This window comes from Myxine glutinosa, chromosome 12 (genome assembly GCF_964187855.1).
Source record: "Myxine glutinosa chromosome 12, kmMyxGlut1.1, whole genome shotgun sequence".
Lineage (NCBI taxonomy): Eukaryota > Metazoa > Chordata > Myxini > Myxiniformes > Myxinidae > Myxine > Myxine glutinosa.
Window position 1 is genome coordinate 63,345,347 of NC_136272.1, and position 20,767 is coordinate 63,366,113.

General features: G+C 44.9%; 1 protein-coding gene across 1 annotated transcript; it reads right to left on the minus strand.

Annotated features, from left to right (window-relative positions):
- Nucleotides 1-5,861: 5,861 nt before the first annotated feature.
- Nucleotides 5,862-19,170, minus strand: COX7A2L (cytochrome c oxidase subunit 7A2 like). Its single transcript, XM_068131824.2, has 3 exons — nt 18,984-19,170; nt 7,877-8,026; nt 5,862-6,305 (listed from the first exon to the last, which is right to left on the minus strand). Exons 1-3 carry the CDS (start codon nt 19,053-19,055, stop codon nt 6,180-6,182), a joined length of 348 nt encoding a protein of 115 aa, XP_067987925.2. The 5' UTR covers nt 19,056-19,170; the 3' UTR covers nt 5,862-6,179.
- Nucleotides 19,171-20,767: the final 1,597 nt, after the last annotated feature.

Here is a 20,767-nt window from a genome sequence, read left to right on the forward strand (position 1 = left end):
GACGTGCACAGTCATCGTGAGACGTCCACAGTCATCGTGAGACGTCCACAGTCATCGTGAAACGTGCACAGTCATCGTGAGACGTCCACAGTCATCGTGAGACGTCCACAGTCATCGTGAAACGTGCACAGTCATCGTGAGACGTCCACAGTCATCGTGAGACGTGCACAGTCATCGTGAGACGTGCACAGTCATCGTGAGACGTCCACAGTCATCGTGAGACGTGCACAGTCATCGTGAGACGTGCACAGTCATCGTGAGACGTGCATATCCATCGTGAGACGTGCATATCCATCGTGAGACTTGCACATCCATCGTGAGACGTGCATATCCATCGTGAGACGTCCACAGTCATCGTGAGACGTGCACAGTCATCGTGAGATGTGCACATCCATTGTAAGACGTGCACATCCATCGTGAGACGTGCATATCCATCGTGAGACGTCCACATCCATTGTAAGACGTGCACATCCATCGTGAGATGTGCACATCCATTGTAAGACGTGCACATCCATCGTGAGATGTGCACATCCATTGTAAGACGTGCACATCCATCGTGAGACGTGCATATCCATCGTGAGACGTCCACATCCATTGTAAGACGTGCACATCCATCGTGAGATGTGCACATCCATTGTGAGACGTGCACATCCATTGTGAGATCGTATGTGCCGTGCTGTTCCTTATCCGTCCCACGCTGCACATTTCGTAACGATGGCTCCCGATTACAGAACGCCATCACCACGAGCACCACGAGCACTCAAAGAGTCACGACTTTGAGACATTAATAATCCGCCCTCCCCCCCCGGATAGTTACCGTCGCCACTCGGCAGCCAAGGTGGACGGACGTTACGTTTTAACCCTTGTTTGTACTGTTTTTCTGTCTCTCTACCTGTGACCAGGATATCTCAAAGCGTTATGGACGGATTCGGATGAAACTTGGTGCATGAGTTGGTTAAGTGACCAGAACAAACCAATTCGATTTTGGTTCAGGTCCGAATCCAGATCCGCCCTGTTAGTGGTAACCTGGTGCAGGTGTGCTCGCTACTGGGTGACGTTTTCGTTGTTAATGCGATGACGTCGTGACCGGTTGTGACCGCATTTTGAACTTTGTGTTCATTTACAAACCTTTTCAAACACTCACAAACTCGAGGGTAATATAGTTGTTTATTCAGGTCACTTAATCTTCCTAAAGATAAATATATCACCAATTACAAGGGATTAATGAAGCATCCGGGATACGAGTTCCACCTTTCACTGACAGGTCCGATCAATGAAAACTCATCACATGTACAACGTCATAGACATTAGATACAAATACAGTCGTGCGAGGTAAAGTACACAAACGTGGTGGTGATGGTGGTGGTGGTGGTGATGATGGTGGTGGTGGTGGTGATGATGGTGGTGATGATGATGATGGTGGTGGTGATGATGGTGGTGGTGGTGGTGATGATGGTGGTGATGATGGTGGTGGTGGTGATGATGGTGGTGGTGATGGTGATGATGGTGGTGGTGATGGTGGTGGTGATGGTGGTGATGGTGGTGATGGTGATGATGGTGGTGGTGATGATGATGGTGGTGGTGGTGATGATGATGGTGGTGGTGGTGATGATGATGGTGGTGATGATGGTGGTGGTGGTGGTGGTGGTGATGATGGTGGTGATGATGATGGTGGTGGTGATGATGGTGGTGGTGGTGGTGGTGATGATGGTTGTGGCGGTGATGATGGTGGTGGTGATGGTGGTGGTGGTGGTGATGATGGTTGTGGCGGTGATGATGGTGGTGATGGTGATGATGATGATGATGATGATGATGGTGGTACCGTCATACCTTGATGCAGGTTGTTCGGGGTCACTTCTATAAGGGTAAATAAGATCCAGGGGTATCCATGGTGCTCCTTGGGTCAGATTTCTGAACAGCAATTGGAATCGAACCCACACAGGTCAGGTCGTCAGGTTGGGGTAAGCTCGCACACACGTGACCCCACACCGGTCAGGTCGGAGTAAGCAAGCACACAAGTGACCCCACACCGGTCAGGTGGGGTAAGCCAGCACACACGTGACCATACACCGGTCAGGTGGGGTAAGCCAGCACACACGTGACCATACACCGGTCAGGTGGGGTAAGCGAGCACACACGTGACCCCACACCGGTCAGGTGGGTTAAGCTAGCACACACATGACTCCACACCGGTCAGGTTGGGGTGAGCTTGCACACACGTGACCCCACACCGGTCAGGTGGGGTAAGCTAGCACACACGTGACGTTTAAAAATATCACTTAAACCCTCTTGTCATGAATGAGCCGGATTACACGTCGGTACTGCAAAGGACCTGGATCTCTGTTACAAACCACTTTGTGGTCTCCACATGAAAACCCACTCAGGTGCTTCCATGGATATTTCCGTTGATGTGAAGGGGGTTACTTTATCCAAGATGAATGGAAATGCTGCATTAGGTGTCCATGCGACACGAACCCTCAAAAGTTCAGGTGAACTAAATTCGCCCCCTAGCGAGTGCATCTCTATATTTCAGCACAACAGATGCAAGAGAATTCCAAGTTTATTTGAATCGTTGAATCGTTTTCCTTCACCTTGAACACACCAAGTTTATCAATCCATACATTACCTGATCACTTTCTGCACTCAAAAGGTGTGTTATGTGAACTCGGCCGAAAATGTAATTGGAAGTCGAGGTCACCTAGTCCAGGGCTGGCAGTCGATCCTGGAGGTGGGCACACTCACCTCTGAGATGTTAGCCTGGGTTCGAGTCTCGACACATCGATAAACTCTTATCCTGGGGTTTTACAGGTAGGGCAAGGCACCTGCGAGCACTGGTCATTGGAATTGGAAGAGGAGGTCATTCGGCCCATCATGTCTTCACTGCAACAACCACAATACCCCATTACCCATCACCCATCCACACACACCTCATACAAACTTGAACCTATCTACCACCTCTACTACCAGTACCTTTCCAGGGAGACCATTCCATGAATTAGATCCCAAGGTCTTTCGCAAAGTGGAGGCATGTTATCACCAGCACCCTGAACAAATTATAATTTCCGACCCAAATTACCCTGTCCAACGTCAGACCGGGGAAGCTGGTTCCAGAACGACTGGGGCCAGAACCTCTGTCTTTGGGCCGAGACCTCTGTCCTTGGGCACGCCGGAACCTCTCACCTTGTGCCGGGACCTCTCTCCTTGGGCAGGCGGGATCTCTCTCCTTGGGCAGGCCGGGACCTCTCTCCTTGGGCAGGCCGGGACCTCTCTCCTTGGGCAGGCCGGGACCTCTCTCGTTGGGCAGGCCGGGACCTCTCTCGTTGGGCAGGCCGGGACCTCTCTCCTTGGGCAGGCCGGGACCTCTCTCCTTGGGCAGGCCGGGACCTCTCTCCTTGGGCAGGCCGGGACCTCTCTCCTTGGGCAGGCCGGGATCTCTCTCCTTGGGCAGGCCGGGACCTCTCTCCTTGGGCCGGGACCTCTCTCCTTGGGCAGGCCGGGACCTCTCTCCTTGGGCAGGCCGAGACCTCTCTCCTTGGGCAGGCCGGGACCTCTCTCCTTGGGCAGGCCGGGATCTCTCTCCTTGGGCAGGCCGGGACCTCTCTCCTTGGGCCAGGACCTCTCTCCTTGGGCAGGCCGGGACCTCTCTCCTTGGGCCGGGACCTCTCACCTTGGGCCGGGACCTCTCTCCTTGGGCAGGCCGGGATCTCTCTCCTTGGGCAGGCCGGGACCTCTCTCCTTGGGCAGGCCGGGACCTCTCTCCTTGGGCAGGCCAGGACCTCTCTCCTTGGGCAGGCCGGGACCTCTCTCCTTGGGCCGGGACCTCTCTCCTTGGGCAGGCCGGGACCTCTCTCCTTGGGCAGGCCGAGACCTCTCTCCTTGGGCAGGCCGAGACCTCTCTCTTTGGGCAGGCCGGGACATGTAGAACTTCTGAGAACCAAGGCCTCCTGATGCCATGCAAATCCCATGAAAAAAAAATTGCACATTGTCTGTCAATTTAAAGGTCAAAGGTCATTACAATTTTAGGATCACTACTTTCGACTTCTCTAAAAGTATTCACCCGATTTAGATGCAACTTGGTAAGAATCATCTCTGCATGGTGTTTTCACAAGTTTGTTCAAACCATCAGCTAATTTACATATTTCATGGGTCATCCACACCTACCATTGGTTCTCTGCCTTTACCAGGTGAGCCCAGGGGCGTTGCCCCTATTTTTAAACAAAGGGTACCTGGAACAAAATTGTCATCGATTTAGTGAATTAGTTAACGGCACTGGAAACACCCTCGTGCTTCCCTTCCGTAGCACTAATTAGACGCTTGAACATTTTGTGCAGGTGCTGCTCAACTGAAGGTTTTTGGAAGTGGAAACGGGGCGATTTCAGTTCAAATATATAATTCAACCGAAATAAAGAGTTGTAAAGGCAAATAAACCAAAAACAACCAACCATTTGTTCCGAAGTTTACCGTCGCCGATGCACCTTATTCAACACATTACATTAGTTCTACATGCCTGGTGTATGTGTCCTTTGGTAACATCCCTTCCCCCATCCAAAACCTTGATCTTTTCTACCCCCGCTAATTCACCCCAGATCCACTTTTCTGAAATACCGACTTCTTTCCTGGAAGTCCCAGCAGTATCCATGCTTTTTTTTTTTTTAACCTCCCCCCCCCCCACCCCCCCCCCCCCCTTCCCATGCCTCTCCCCACCCAACCCCCTCTCCCTCCCACAGATCTCCCGATGTCCCTGCTCTCGATCTTGTTATGACAAAGGGAGTGGGACATGTTTTTTGTGTCAGTTACCCCTTACACGAGCCTCGACCTTGTATCCAAAATAAAAATAAAAAATCCCTAAAAACAGCGAGTTTCCTGTTTGGAATGATTTTCCATTTTGTTTCACTGCCAGGCAGGCAGAAGAAAGCAATTTCCTTGCTCTTTGCGCATGAGCGCTCGGGACGAGATTCCATACAATTTGCCAAATTCAGAGCAAAGTACAGATAAACCGCAGGTTCGCGTTCTCGTGTTCAGGAAATTAAATTGAGATTAAGTGGCTCCTCGATCGTGGACTGACGTCTGCAGGCACAGACAGACAAAGTGAACCAATTGCCTAAGCCCACTTTGCGCGTCACGTGCCGGGTAACAAGATCCTATTTCTGTTATCCTGATTCACAGGCCGGGATTTGAAGCATTTGGTAGGTCAGGGCAGAAGGTGAAGAAACGTTAAGCCACCTGTGACGTCTGGATGCATTCACCATCGGCATCAAATAGAAAGTTAAAAAACTTTTTTTTCGGTCAATGTCATCATGTGCATCCAGCCTGGTAAAAAAAAACATCCCGACTACACCGAACAATGACGTCACCACTGTACATCATTAGGCCCAAATGCCAAAGTGATGCATGAAATCAGTCGGTGAATTAATGGTTGACGAATGTGCATTTGAACATAAACCCGACATGTGACCTTTACACACCATGACGCATAGTTGAGGCTTTTTGCAATATTTTCAGTGATGGAGACCGATGACATCATTCAATGACCCAGAGGGGGGTTTTTCTCATCGACTGCTGATCAGATTCATCTGTTGCATTGCAATCATCACAAGTCAAAGAAAAGCTTCACCAATCAGGTCTCCTCTTTTGGCCACTTTCGAGCATGCACCAGTTCATCCGGCATCCGGTGCTGTTGGAAGGACAACGCAGCACCAATGCAACTAGGGGCCGGATCAGTTTTAACCGCCAGGATCGTGGGATGCCCATGAACTTTTACCAGCATCTGGCATCATGGGCAAATAAAAAGGAAGAACCATGGGAGATGCAAGGCCGACCACTCGCGTCGGAACTATTACACATCACAGGGACTTCAAAGGAAGGATGGAATCGTTTCTTTATTCACAAATCGCAATCGATTCTTTTTTTTGAATTAGGATTGCCAACTCGTGCATTGTTGGTGAGACAATGAGAGGACCTCATTCACAAAACCCAGGACTGCAGGCAGAAAAGATGCAACCTCAGCTCTCAACATCAACAAGACCGTGGCCAATGCTCAATTCCAAATCCCACACAAAGTGCAAGATCCAAATCATGGCGCACGAAGGTCCGATATATACATCCACATCCGACGCCGGGGAAGGCCCACAAGACAAAAGCTGTCGTGTTGGTGAGATTAGCTGCTGCCCATCAACAGATTACATAGCCTTGTACAGGGCGACAAAGACGTACAAAATGCCTCCAAGGGTCAGAGCCATTGTAGTACGGTAGAGCATTTCATCAGGTAGGCCTCGTTTCAAGTGTACAGGTACACCATCTTCTTTCTGAATGGGGAAGTTGGGGAGGAAGGGGGCAGGGAGGGAGTACAATGTGTGCTCATTTATGAAATGGCGTTTTACACAACTTGGTGCAAACAATAAGATTTATCACTCAACCGACCAATTTCCAGCCAATGAGCAATGGCAAGGATATCACGTGATTAACTGGTTTTAACAGATCCACTAATTGCCTTGAGGTTATCGGGTGCACCCACTGATCTACTATATACAACTGGATCACTGGTTTGCTGAAAAAAAAAAAAAAAACTGGTCACTGGCCGCCATCTTGGTACCCACCACAACATGAAAAAGCTGTAGGGAAAAATTAAAACTCGGTTGTTTTTTTTTTATCCATTAATTTTTTTAATCCGTTTAGTTTTTTTTTTTTTTAATCCATTATTTTTTTAATCCGTTACTTTTTAAATTTTTTAATCCTTTTTTTTTAAATCCGTTTATCTGTTTATTCCGGTTTTTTTTCATTTTATTTTTTAACCGGCAATTTAAACGGAAAAATCTATTTTCTAATTTTTAAAGGTTTTTTTTCTTTCAACTTTTAAAAAAAAAGTCCGTTTATTTTAATTTTAAAACCTGATCTGTGATTTTCTTCCCCTATGTTGTTTACTATGGAACTCTCAACCGATAGCGAGCCCCAATATGGCGGGCGGCCGTGTGGCCTCATTAGCAAACACATTCATCGGCCGGTAGTTCCTCCATATTATAGAGCTTGGTGGTTGTACCCAACTTGTCACATGACAACAACAACATGAATCCTTCACTTTTGTGAAAGAGGGAAGGAAGAAAGGAGGGAACAGGGAGGGCCTTTTAAGAAAATTCATCACTTTCAGGAAATAAATCTGTGGATATGTTGTCAGGAATACCTGTTATTTATTCAACACAACTGCAGATAAATGCTTTAGAAATCACCATCTTCCTTGAAAGCTTGAGGGGGAGGAAAGTCCACAAATACCAGGGTGGATGAGGCTTTTATCAAAATCCTGCATCCATTAATTTTACAGTAAACCAGCAAGATAGTACGCAGCAAGTGTTTGGTACGAATGACCGAGCATTGGAAGCAGATTTATTTATCTTAAATTAGTCCTCACTCCTCAACCCAATGCAAAGAATGAAATGAATGAATGATCGTTTTAAGGCCATTTTTTCCCCGCTAAAGCGGGGGTTAGCCTTGCGGGCCCCATGACAATCATGGTTCCCTGTTTAAGGCAATGTTTTTATGGCTGGATTCCCTTCCTGACGACAACCCTTAGTCGCCTCTTACGATGCGCAGGGATACGGTGTACCTATTCTAAATCGGGGTACTCACCGTGATCATTCATCCCAGCAAGCTGGTACTCAATTTGCCGACCTCGGAAGGATGACAGGCTGAGTCAACCCCCCTGGCGTTAATTCAGCGATCGACCGGGATTCAAACTCAGGATCCTAGGAACCCAAGCCGGCACCCTAACCGCTAAGCCAACACCGAAGCCAACAACAACACCGAACCCTAAAGCCGAAGTTGGCTACGCCAGCAACACCAACACCAGGCAAATTTCAAAATGATCCGAAGCGCAAGGTCACACCTGAAAAAGTCTCTGCAGCTCAGGAACCTTGTTTCTCATGCCTCGAGTTTGAACCTGGGAATGGCTCGAAGGCTCCGATTCCGTGGAGCTGTGGCTTGGCAGAGGAGACTTGATCTTCGGTTCACTTCTAATCGGAATTGGGCGAAAAACCTGTCGGGCACATGAGGAACGGGGAGTGGGGAGGGTGGTCGTGGTAACTTGCTGAGATGTTGCAATTTTCAGGCGTGCATGCCAACATCATTTCAACATCACTTAAATAGGCATCAGAAGGATGTTCCACATCATTTTGGGCAAAGAATGTAAAATGATGTTTCTCAAGTCTCGTGCCTGTACCATGGTCTTCAAAGTTGCATTTTTGTGCTTTCAACATGGCATTGCAGCACTTGCATGCAGGGCAAACTGACACCCACAAACTACAAACTCTCAGCATAGGCTGAATGTCCATACATAAAGGACGGTTAATACCTCAGGTAAACTTACTTAAAGTTCTCATCAGTTGGTTTATCAAGCTAATTTAATGCTTTACATGTATCGCTCGTTCAATTTTACATTCCCAGGAACTGCTAATACTTTGGCCCCTTCTCATAAGAACAGGAGCTGTGTTTATGGCCATGCGATAACCCAAGCTTCCATTGTGCAAGTCACCATGGCACAGTGAAAAGACATTGTTGTCCATTTTGAAAGACATTGAAAAGTGGAACATTGGTTGTCCTACATGGTCAAAGATGGCTGTTCAACGAAACATGAGAACAGCCTTGCAAATTTGTTTATAGTGCAGAAGCTGGAACCAAGAAAGAAACCACATTCCAAGATAGGAAGCAGTGTAACCTTGCGTCAAGGAACTTCCAATATGACCAGACCACTTTCTGTCCGTGGCCAAGGCAGAAAGTTGGAATTGGTTTGGGGTGCCCGCAACAGTTCGCCTCCTCTTCGCGTAGGACACCATGGCATATTTAACGTTCACCAATCGGTGCATGTAGACAGGACATCCAGCTTTACGTCCGTCTAATGGACAACACACATGTTGATGCCTCATTCTACATGCGGAACACCAGGTTGACAGTTTATAGCAGGGGTCCAGATTCAAACACAGGCTGGACAACTCAGCAGTGAGTGCGAATAGCTACAAGCTACCCTGCCAGTGTACAAAGATGGAAAACAATGGACAAAATGAAAACAGTTTATGGGATTTGAACCTGGGATTCCAGAATCATGAGCCACGTTTTCAATTAAGAGTGGTAAATAGTCCTAAGTTGGGAAAAAATATTTATCCAAATTATACAATGCACAATTTTCAGTTTTCTTGTATTCCATCCACAGTACTGTTCATTAAAAAACGCCCTTTAGGAAATGACCCTGTAGCAAACCCAACCCTCCCTGTAAAACCACAGAGGAAGGAGTGAGCATGTGATGTTGTCCTGGGGTGGGGTAGGGGATAGAAGCAAAAACCAAAAAAGAAGAATGAAACAACTGTCAGTAAAATGGCATGAGAGCTGCAGGCTGGGAGACAGGAGAGCTCAGGGGAGGGTTGAGAAGGGTGGCAGGTGAATGTAAAATATCCCTTCCCACCCTGGCCCAAGCAAATCTGGGCTTGTTGAAAGGCAGGCCAATGTTCAAGCAGTACAGCAAACAGGTATGCTACAAGGACATAGAAACCAATTAAAAATTGGTCCAATGGGCCCACTACAATATACAATAAACACAAGAAGAAGAAAAAGACATAAAATGTCATCGCCCCCGCCATGGTTTTAGTATTTTTGCTGTACGGAGTTAAAGGCTGCCAGTCAGCCATCTTTGGTCAGATTACAAAACAAAATCTTCTGCACATGTATAATCTCATGTGCTGTCTTTGTGCCAAGTTTAAAGAAAATCGGTCCATGCATGTCAATAAATGGTTGGGGACACGTTTAAGTAACAAAATGGCCGCCAGTCGGCCATATTGGATCTGATCTCCAAAATAAGTGGCATGCACATGTAAGCCATCATTCATTATCTGTGTGCCAAGTTTGAACAAGATCGGTAAATGCATGTCCAAGAAATGGTTGGGGACGTGTTCAATATCGGGTTTTTTTGTTTTTTTTTTATAACGAAAATGGCCTCCAGTCTTCCAGTCGGCCATCTTTGATCAGATCGCAAAATAAAGTGAGGTGCACGTGTATGCCATCATGTACTCTGCTTGTGCTAAGTTTGAACAAAATCGGACCACGCATGTTCAATAAATGGTTGCGGACACATTTAAGTAACAAAATGCCCGCCAGTCGGCCATCTTTGATCTGATCGCGAAAATAAAGGACGTGTATATGTAAGCCATCATTCCTTACATGTGTGCAAAGTTTGAACAAGATCGGTAAATGCATGTCCGAGAAATGGTTGAGGACGTGTTCAATATGGGGTTTTTTTTTTGAGAGAGCCCTTTCCAGAGTTTTCACAAGAGAACGCATCGGCATGTCTGGGTTCTCTGAGCTCGGTTGCCCGGAATGATGATGGTGGACAAGCCTTCATATGTGGCCATCTCATTTGGACGCGCTGAATGGGAGCACAGAGCCAGGGCCATATAATTACACAATGTACAGCAAAATATCTGTGGGTCCACGTTTGGACAGGATGGTGCACTTACCTTAGTTGTCTAGTCTCGGTTTGATTCCCTACCAGACTATAAAACTGTCAGATTGGTGTTTCACAGGGAACATGTTGCATCCCAAATGCGCTGTCCTTCGGTGAACGTTAATCTGGGTGGCCTGTCTGCTAGCATTAGAGGACACCGACACATCCTACTTGGAGTCTTTCACGAAGAGTAGGCGAGTTATCACCGGCGCTCTGAATAAATTCCTGTCCATATGTGTTCCAGTTGAATGTCGGCCCGACCAGTCTGCTCGCAAGATGCGTGTCAAACTGCCCCTTCTGTCGAAACCACAATAAGGTGAGGTTAATTTGGGTTGTTAAAGTACATATAGGGTGTTGCAAAATAAATGATACTTTTTCCCCCCAGATTGTATTGGCCACATGTTGCAAAATAAATGATACTTTTTCCCCCCAGATTGTATTGGCCACATGTTGCAAAATAAATGATACTTTTTCCCCCATGATTGTATTGGCCACATGTTGCAAAATAAATGATACTTTTTCCCCCCAAGATTGTATTGGCCACATGTTGCAAAATAAATGATACTTTTTCCCCCCAGATTGTATTGGCCACATGTTGCAAAATAAATGATACTTTTTCCCCCAAGATTGTATTGGCCACATGTTGCAAAATAAATGATACTTTTTCCCCCCAGATTGTATTGGCCACATGTTGCAAAATAAATGATACTTTTTCCCCCAAGATTGTATTGGCCACATGTTGCAAAATAAATGATACTTTTTCCCCCCAGATTGTATTGGCCACATGTTGCAAAATAAATGATACTTTTTCCCCCAAGATTGTATTGGCCACATGTTGCAAAATAAATGATACTTTTTCCCCCCAGATTGTATTGGCCACATGTTGCAAAATAAATGATACTTTTTCCCCCAAGATTGTATTGGCCACATGTTGCAAAATAAATGATACTTTTTCCCCCCAGATTGTATTGGCCACATGTTGCAAAATAAATGATACTTTTTCCCCCATGATTGTATTGGCCACATGTTGCAAAATAAATGATACTTTTTCCCCCCAGATTGTATTGGCCACATGTTGCAAAATAAATGATACTTTTTCCCCCCAGATTGTATTGGCCACATGTTGCAAAATAAATGATACTTTTTCCCCCCAGATTGTATTGGCCACATGTTGCAAAATAAATGATACTTTTTCCCCCATGATTGTATTGGCCACATGTTGCAAAATAAATGATACTTTTTCCCCCCAGATTGTATTGGCCACATGTTGCAAAATAAATGATACTTTTTCCCCCAAGATTGTATTGGCCACATGTTGCAAAATAAATGATACTTTTTCCCCCAAGATTGTATTGGCCACATGTTGCAAAATAAATGATACTTTTTTCCCCCCCAGATTGTATTGGCCACATGTTGCAAAATAAATGATACTTTTTCCCCCCAGATTGTATTGGCCACATGTTGCAAAATAAATGATACTTTTCCCCCCCCCAGATTGTATTGGCCACATGTTGCAAAATAAATGATACTTTTTCCCCCCAGATTGTATTGGCCACATGTTGCAAAATAAATGATACTTTTTCCCCCCAGATTGTATTGGCCACATGTTGCAAAATAAATGATACTTTTTCCCCCATGATTGTATTGGCCACATGTTGCAAAATAAATGATACTTTTTCCCCCCAGATTGTATTGGCCACATGTTGCAAAATAAATGATACTTTTTCCCCCAAGATTGTATTGGCCACATGTTGCAAAATAAATGATACTTTTTCCCCCCAGATTGTATTGGCCACATGTTGCAAAATAAATGATACTTTTTCCCCCCAGATTGTATTGGCCACATGTTGCAAAATAAATGATACTTTTTCCCCCAAGATTGTATTGGCCACATGTTGCAAAATAAATGATACTTTTTCCCCCCAGATTGTATTGGCCACATGTTGCAAAATAAATGATACTTTTTCCCCCAAGATTGTATTGGCCACATGTTGCAAAATAAATGATACTTTTTCCCCCCAGATTGTATTGGCCACATGTTGCAAAATAAATGATACTTTTTCCCCCCAGATTGTATTGGCCACATGTTGCAAAATAAATGATACTTTTTCCCCCCAGATTGTATTGGCCACATGTTGCAAAATAAATGATACTTTTTCCCCCATGATTGTATTGGCCACATGTTGCAAAATAAATGATACTTTTTCCCCCAAGATTGTATTGGCCACATGTTGCAAAATAAATGATACTTTTTCCCCCCAGATTGTATTGGCCACATGTTGCAAAATAAATGATACTTTTTCCCCCAAGATTGTATTGGCCACATGTTGCAAAATAAATGATACTTTTTCCCCCCAGATTGTATTGGCCACATGTTGCAAAATAAATGATACTTTTTCCCCCAAGATTGTATTGGCCACATGTTGCAAAATAAATGATACTTTTTCCCCCCAGATTGTATTGGCCACATGTTGCAAAATAAATGATACTTTTTCCCCCCAGATTGTATTGGCCACATGTTGCAAAATAAATGATACTTTTTCCCCCCAGATTGTATTGGCCACATGTTGCAAAATAAATGATACTTTTTCCCCCAAGATTGTATTGGCCACATGTTGCAAAATAAATGATACTTTTTCCCCCCAGATTGTATTGGCCACATGTTGCAAAATAAATGATACTTTTTCCCCCCAGATTGTATTGGCCACATGTTGCAAAATAAATGATACTTTTTCCCCCATGATTGTATTGGCCACATGTTGCAAAATAAATGATACTTTTTCCCCCCAGATTGTATTGGCCACATGTTGCAAAATAAATGATACTTTTTCCCCCCAGATTGTATTGGCCACATGTTGCAAAATAAATGATACTTTTTCCCCCCAGATTGTATTGGCCACATGTTGCAAAATAAATGATACTTTTTCCCCCATGATTGTATTGGCCACATGTTGCAAAATAAATGATACTTTTTCCCCCCAGATTGTATTGGCCACATGTTGCAAAATAAATGATACTTTTTCCCCCAAGATTGTATTGGCCACATGTTGCAAAATAAATGATACTTTTTCCCCCAAGATTGTATTGGCCACATGTTGCAAAATAAATGATACTTTTTCCCCCCCCAGATTGTATTGGCCACATGTTGCAAAATAAATGATACTTTTTCCCCCCAGATTGTATTGGCCACATGTTGCAAAATAAATGATACTTTTTCCCCCCCAGATTGTATTGGCCACATGTTGCAAAATAAATGATACTTTTTCCCCCCAGATTGTATTGGCCACATGTTGCAAAATAAATGATACTTTTTCCCCCCAGATTGTATTGGCCACATGTTGCAAAATAAATGATACTTTTTCCCCCATGATTGTATTGGCCACATGTTGCAAAATAAATGATACTTTTTCCCCCCAGATTGTATTGACCACATGTTGCAAAATAAATGATACTTTTCCCCCCCAGATTGTATTGACCACATGTCCGCGATTTTTGAATTCAAATTTCGCGTGCATCAGCATGACGTGTCGCGCACGTTGCTTGCGTGTTGTCTCCGTCATATTTGCTACTAGTGTTTGCGTCTTTGCTGAAATCTTTTAAAAGTCGACTTCAAATGGTTTCTGAAGCTAATGGTGGACATATTGACGCGTATTAAACGTGAGTTTTTTTATATTTTTGAATGAAATAAAGCCTTTGGTTGGATTTTCATCCGATTGAAACTTCATTTCATCGTTGTGGAAAAAAGTATCATTTATTTTGCAACACCCCTTACAATAGCAGTGCTAGTAGAAGTAGTTGCAACAGCAAATGATGATAACGATAGTCTGTATTTTCTGGAAAGGCAAACTCATCCACACACTTGAAGTGCTTGGATATCAAACTCAGGATCGTCCATTTTATCACAATCTTATTATAATAGAGCAAACCTATATGGTTATGTCGGTTTGTTTGTACTGTATGTATGTATGTTTATATGCCTATCCCTCTGAAACGACGTGTGGTGAGGCGCGCGGAGCACGTTTCACGTTCTTGTTCTGAAGCGGGGCTTGACTCAGCCTGTCATCCTTCCGAGGTCAGCAAATCGAGTACCAGCTCACTGGTAATTGGGGTACTGCATCAGCGGCACAAACGCACATCCAGAAAATTGATGCAACCAGCAGCCACAGGCTGCATACAAAACAACAACTCAAAGAGCGACACTTCGCAAAAGAGAACAAAACAGAATGGCACTCAGTAGAGCATCCTTTTGACCAAACAAATAATTGGTGGTTGAATTCAGTTCGTGGATATGTATATCCTATTCAAATTTCAAGTCAATCGGATGAAAATTGAGGATTTTAGAAATTTGAAAAAAGTGGTTGACCTTTGGCTTATGTTGACCTTTTGACCTAAAAAATATATAGGATTTTGCCGTACCACAAACTCTACCATTTGGTGAAGTTTCGTGAAGATCGGTTTAAAATGATGACATGTAGGCAAGTAAAAGAGTGGACAGACAAACAAACAAACACACACACACAAACCAGCATACTTGCAAAAAAAAAAAAAAAAAAAAATTTGCCAAGTAATAATATCCCATAATGTCAAGGTGGAATTAATTTTTTTTACTTTTACAAATTAATAAAAAAGGAAATACAGAGTTATCTAATTTACATTAGTATTCAACCCCCTGAGTCAATACTTGGTCGGAGTGCCTTTGGCAGTGATTACAGCTTCGAGTCTTCTTGGGTATGTGTGCATCAGCATTGCACATCTGGATTTGGGGAGTTTCTCCCATTCTTCCTTCCAGATTTGTTCAAGCTCTGTCAAGTTGGATGGTGAGCATTGGTGAACAGCAATCTTCAAGTCCTTCCACAGATTCTCAATGGTGTTCAAGTCTGGACTTTAGCTGGGCCACTCAGGGACTTTCACGTTCTTGTTCTGAAGCCATTCCAGTGTTGCATTGGCTTGGATGTATGCTTGGGAAAAAGGGAGGTGGGGGGGAGGAGGGTCGGGGGGGGGGAGGGAACGCAGTTTAAGGTCTTTCACACTCTGAAGCAGGTTTTCCTCAAGGGTTTGCCTATATTTGACTCCATTCATTATTCCCAGTCCTTAAAAGTCTCCCAGCCCCTGCCGCTGAGAAGCATCGCCATAGCATGGTGCTGCCACCACCATGCTTCACAGTAGGGATGGTGTTAGATCGGAGATGATCTGTGCTCGGTTTCCACATTCAGGCCAAAAGTGTTCAATTTATGTCTCATCAGCCCACAGAATATTTTGCCTCGTGCTCTCTGAGTCTTTTACATGCTTTTTACAAACTCTATGCATGCTGTCATGTGCCTTTTTCTTTGGAGTGCGTTCTGTCTGGCCATTCTCCCATAAATCCTGGATTTGCGAAGTGCTGCAGAAACTGTTGTCCTTCCGTCAGGTTCTCTCATTTCAGCCAAGGAACTCAGTAGTTCTGTCAGAGTGGTCACTGGGTTATTGGTCACCTCCCTCACCAAGGTCCTTCTTGCCCGGTTGCTCAAGTTGGTTGGACGGCCAGCTCTAGGATGAGTGTGGGTCGTTCCATATTCTTTCCATTTCCTAATGATGGAGCTCACTGTGCTCTTGGAAACTTTCAACACTCTAGAAATCGTTTTAAACACTTCCCCAGATCTATGCCTCCTCACGATTCTATCTCGGAGTTCTACGGACAGTTCCTTGGAATTCGTGGTAGAGTTTCTGCTCTGACATGAACTGTCAACTGTGGGACCTCATACAGAAAGGTGTTTCTAACTAAATAATGTCCAATCAATTGAATAGGCCACAGGTGTATTCCAATCAAGTTGTAGAGACATTTCAAGGATAAGCAAAGGAAAATGGATCCACCTGAACTAAATTTGGAGTGTCATAGCAAAGGGGTTGAATACTTATTGCCTCAAGACATTTGAGCTTTTCATTTTTAATTATTTTGTAAAAAAAAAAAAAAAAAAAAAAATCAAAAAAAAAGATCCACTCACATTAAGGGGTATTATGTGTAAATCAGTGACAAAATATCTCAATTTAATCCATTTTAAATTCAGGCTGTAATAACAAAATGTGAAAAGTCAAGAGGTGAATACTTTCTGAAGGAAGTGAACTTCTGCTTTAAATCATCTGCAGTACAGGTTATAATACTCGCTTAGTGTATACAAGCATCAGATCTGACATGGTATTTATTGCGTCATTCTCTGCACAGTGAAATAATGCCAAGAGGTTTTAAATGTGAATCCTCTTGCTACTCTTGCTTGTCCGTGGGATAAAGCAAATGACATATAAATTACACTTCAGGCAAATTTGAACTCTGGAACTGGTGTCAAATGTCGAAGAGGATTGTTCTTGTGTTGCCAAAAAGTAAAACAATAAAATAAAAGATTTTCCTGTGCAGGAAAAATCTGTAAATACTATTTTCAGGAAAGAGGTAAATCGGTCAATACTTTAAGTACTTTCGCGGTGTCCGGGGTTAAGACACCTGGGTGACGGATGACCGAAACGAGCTTTAACTCCGAGGCGTATTTCGAACTCGACCACTCTCTCACTCGACCACTCTCTCCACCACCTCTCTCTCCACCACCTCTCTCTCCACCACCTCTCTCTCTCTCTCGACCACTCTCTCTCTCTCGACCACTCTCTCTCTCTCGACCACTCTCTCTCTCTCTCTCTCTCTCTCCCGACCACTCTCTCTCTCTCTCTCTCTCGACCTCTCTCTCTCTCGACCACTCTCTCTCTCGACCACTCTCTCTCTCGACCACTCTCTCTCTCGACCACTCTCTCTCTCGACCTCTCTCTCTCGACCACACCATCTCTCTCTCCACCACCTCTCTCTCTCCCTCCACCACCTCTCTCTCTCTCCACCACCTCTCTCTCTCTCCACCACCTCTCTCTCTCTCCACCACCTCTCTCTCTCTCCACCACCTCTCTCTCTCTCCACCACCTCTCTCTCTCTCCACCACCTCTCTCTCTCTCCACCACCTCTCTCTCTCTCCACCACCTCTCTCTCTCTCCACCACACCTCTCTCTCTCTCCACCACCTCTCTCTCTCTCCACCACCTCTCTCTCTCTCCACCACCTCTCTCTCTCTCCACCACCTCTCTCTCTCTCTCCACCACCTCTCTCTCTCTCTCCACCACCTCTCTCTCTCTCTCCACCACCTCTCTCTCTCTCTCCACCACCTCTCTCTCTCTCTCCACCACCTCTCTCTCTCTCTCCACCACCTCTCTCTCTCTCCACCACCTCTCTCTCTCTCTCCACCACCTCTCTCTCTCTCTCCACCACCTCTCTCTCTCTCCACCACCTCTCTCTCTCTCCACCACCTCTCTCTCTCTCCACCACCTCTCTCTCTCTCCACCACCTCTCTCTCTCTCCACCACCTCTCTCTCTCTCCACCACCTCTCTCTCTCTCTCTCTCCACCACCTCTCTCTCTCTCCACCACCTCTCTTTCTCCACCACCTCTCTCTCTCCACCACCTCTCTCTCTCCACCACCTCTCTTTCTCCACCACCTCTCTCTCTCCACCACCTCTCTTTCTCCACCACCTCTCTTTCTCCACCACCTCTCTCTCTCCACCACCTCTCTCTCTCCACCACCTCTCTCTCTCCACCACCTCTCTCTCTCTCCACCACCTCTCTCTCTCTCCACCACCTCTCTCTCTCTCCACCACCTCTCTCTCTCTCCACCACCTCTCTCTCTCTCCACCACCTCTCTCTCTCTCCACCACCTCTCTCTCTCTCCACCACCTCTCTCTCTCTCCACCACCTCTCTCTCTCCACCACCTCTCTCTCTCTCCACCACCTCTCTCTCCTGCACCTCTCTCTCCTGCACCTCTCTCTCCTCCACCACCACTCTCTCCTCCACCACCACTCTCTCCTCCACCACTCATGCAAAATATAATGGTAATCATTAATCGGATCAGATGCTGCCCAACTTTGAACCATACACTGATACAGCTTGCAAACGAGCAGTCTATAATATTTCGCCATCCAACTACCTGGATTTGGGAGGAAAACATACTGAGTTTTCCATCATGGGATTCAACATCAATACACGTTTTCACCACACATTAGGCATTACAAGTTACAACCTTGATGACACTGATGCTTATGAGGCCAGCATTAAGGCCTGCCTTTTTTACGTGAAAAAAGGTAAAAAATCAAACATTTGAACAGCCTTCGACGTGCACCTTGACCCCTTGGCCAAGGCACAACGTCTATCAAGGCTATCCCAATAACATTACACATGCGCCTCAACCCCAAGGCTGAAGCACATGGTCATTCAAACACATGCATCCTGACCCCGAGGGGCCACAATGCATGGTCATACAATTGGACCCCTCCTCCATAGGAGTGAGTCCACTGACAAGGTACTACTCCTGTCAGGTAACCAACGTAACCATCCATTGATGCCAACGTAGGTTTTTGTAGGTACACTGACAGCATGAAGCGTTAAATTAAATCCTATTGAAGGTGAATGAAGGACACATGCACACTCATTGATAATGATATACCTGTGGGCAGTATGCCGCTTCAATGGTGCTGCAAACCAGGCGTCCAGTGAGCGAGTTAAACCTGTAAAACATCGCTTTGCAAACAGTCACAACACCCAAGTGCACGTCTCTGGTAAAGTCTCTGGTAAAGTCTCTCAGATCGCGCTCCGACAACGGCAAGCTTCAACATAACAATAACCCGCTTTCTGATTGGATAATTTAATTCCGCATATCATAAATATTCATAAAACAACCTTGTTCTAGTTATTTATACAAGGCACACAAAAGGTATCTTGGCTTCATATGTGATACAATATTTGATACGATATTTAAGAAAAAGAGGTGAATAAAGAGGTAACCATCTGAGCTAATATAAATAACTGGATACACTTCAAGCCCTTCTATTAGATGCATTCACTATAAGATCCAGCAACTGGAGGGGCAGCAGATTATCAGTTTCAAGAGATGTAGAACATATTGGAGATTGGATTTTTTAACTCCCCCTCAAACCTGACCCTTCACCCAACACCTCATGGATGACGTCATAGGTTGTTGCTTTGTCACCTGATTTAATTACAATGCGAGACCAAAAAGTCACTGCAATTATTATATTCAAGCTTTGTGCGCTATCTATTTTTCCAAAACACATTGCAAGGCCATTCCTTAGTCGTCGCCAAAAATATTGGCACCCTTGCACTTTTTTCAAATAACTCACAATTTTCTCTAAAAATAAGTTGAAATTGACAAAAGTATTTGTTGGTCTTCACAATTCTTTATTTCACTGTTAATATTACAGAACCGTTGTTTTTTATTCAGAACTTAATCTATCCTTTTAAATCAGGAAATAAAAAGAAATGGCATTGACAAAATTATTGACACCCTCGACTTAATATTTGGTAGTACAGCATTTGGACAAAATAACTGCAGTCAAGCGCTTCCTATAGCCAGGAATGAGCTTCCTACTCCTCTCTACTGGCAGTTTGGCCCACTCTTCTTGTGCAAACTGCTCCACTTCTCCCAGCTTTGAAGGGGGCCTTCTCCCAACTGCTGTTTTCAGATCTCCCCACAGGTGTTCAATGGGATTTAGATCTGGACTCATTGCTGGCCACTTCAGAACAGTCCAGCGTTTTGTCTTGAACCATTCCTGGGTGCTTTTTGAAGTGTGTTTGGGGTCATTGTCCTGCTGCAAGACCCATGACCTTCGATGGAGACCCTGCTTTCTCACACTGGGTTGAACATTGCGCTCCAAAATGTCTTGGTAATCTCCTCATTTCATGATGCCATTCACACATTCAAGGTACCCAGTGCCAGAGGCAGCACAGCAACCCCAAAACATCACTGAACCTCCTCCATGTTTGACTGTAGGGAAGGTGTTATTTTCATTGAAGGCTTCATTTTGTTTTCTGTAAACATAGAGATGATGTGCTTTACCAAAAAGCTCTAATTTGGTCTCATCTGTCCACAGGAAATTCTCCCAGAAGGATTTTGGCTTGTTCAGGTGTGTTTTGGAGAACTCCAGTCGGGCTTTCTTATGTCTCTCTCTCTCTCTCTCTCTCTCTCTCTCTCTCTCTCTCTCTCTCTCTCTCTCTCTCACAGCAGTGAGGTCCTCCTGGGTCTCCTACCGTATAACCCCCTTTCATTGAGTTGGTGACGGATGGTGCGAGTTGAAACTGTCGTACCTTGTATCTGAAGGTCAGCTTGAATCTGTTTGGCAGTTGATCGAGGTGCTTTCTCCACCATTCAAACAATCCTTCGCTGCAATCTTCGATCAAGGTTTCTTTTGCGGCCATGTCCAAGGAGGTTGG

Coding starts and splice junctions, on each gene's coding strand:
- COX7A2L (XM_068131824.2), bottom strand. CDS start 19,055: ATGTTTTACAGGTTTAACTCGCTCACTGGACGCCTGGTTTGCAGCACC. Junction 8,027..18,983: donor AAGCGGCATACTGCCCACAG/GTATATCATTAT, acceptor TGTGCCCGACAG/GTTTTTCGCCCAATTCCGAT. Junction 6,306..7,876: donor AGCTGCAGAGACTTTTTCAG/GTGTGACCTTGC, acceptor TTCCCCATTCAG/AAAGAAGATGGTGTACCTGT.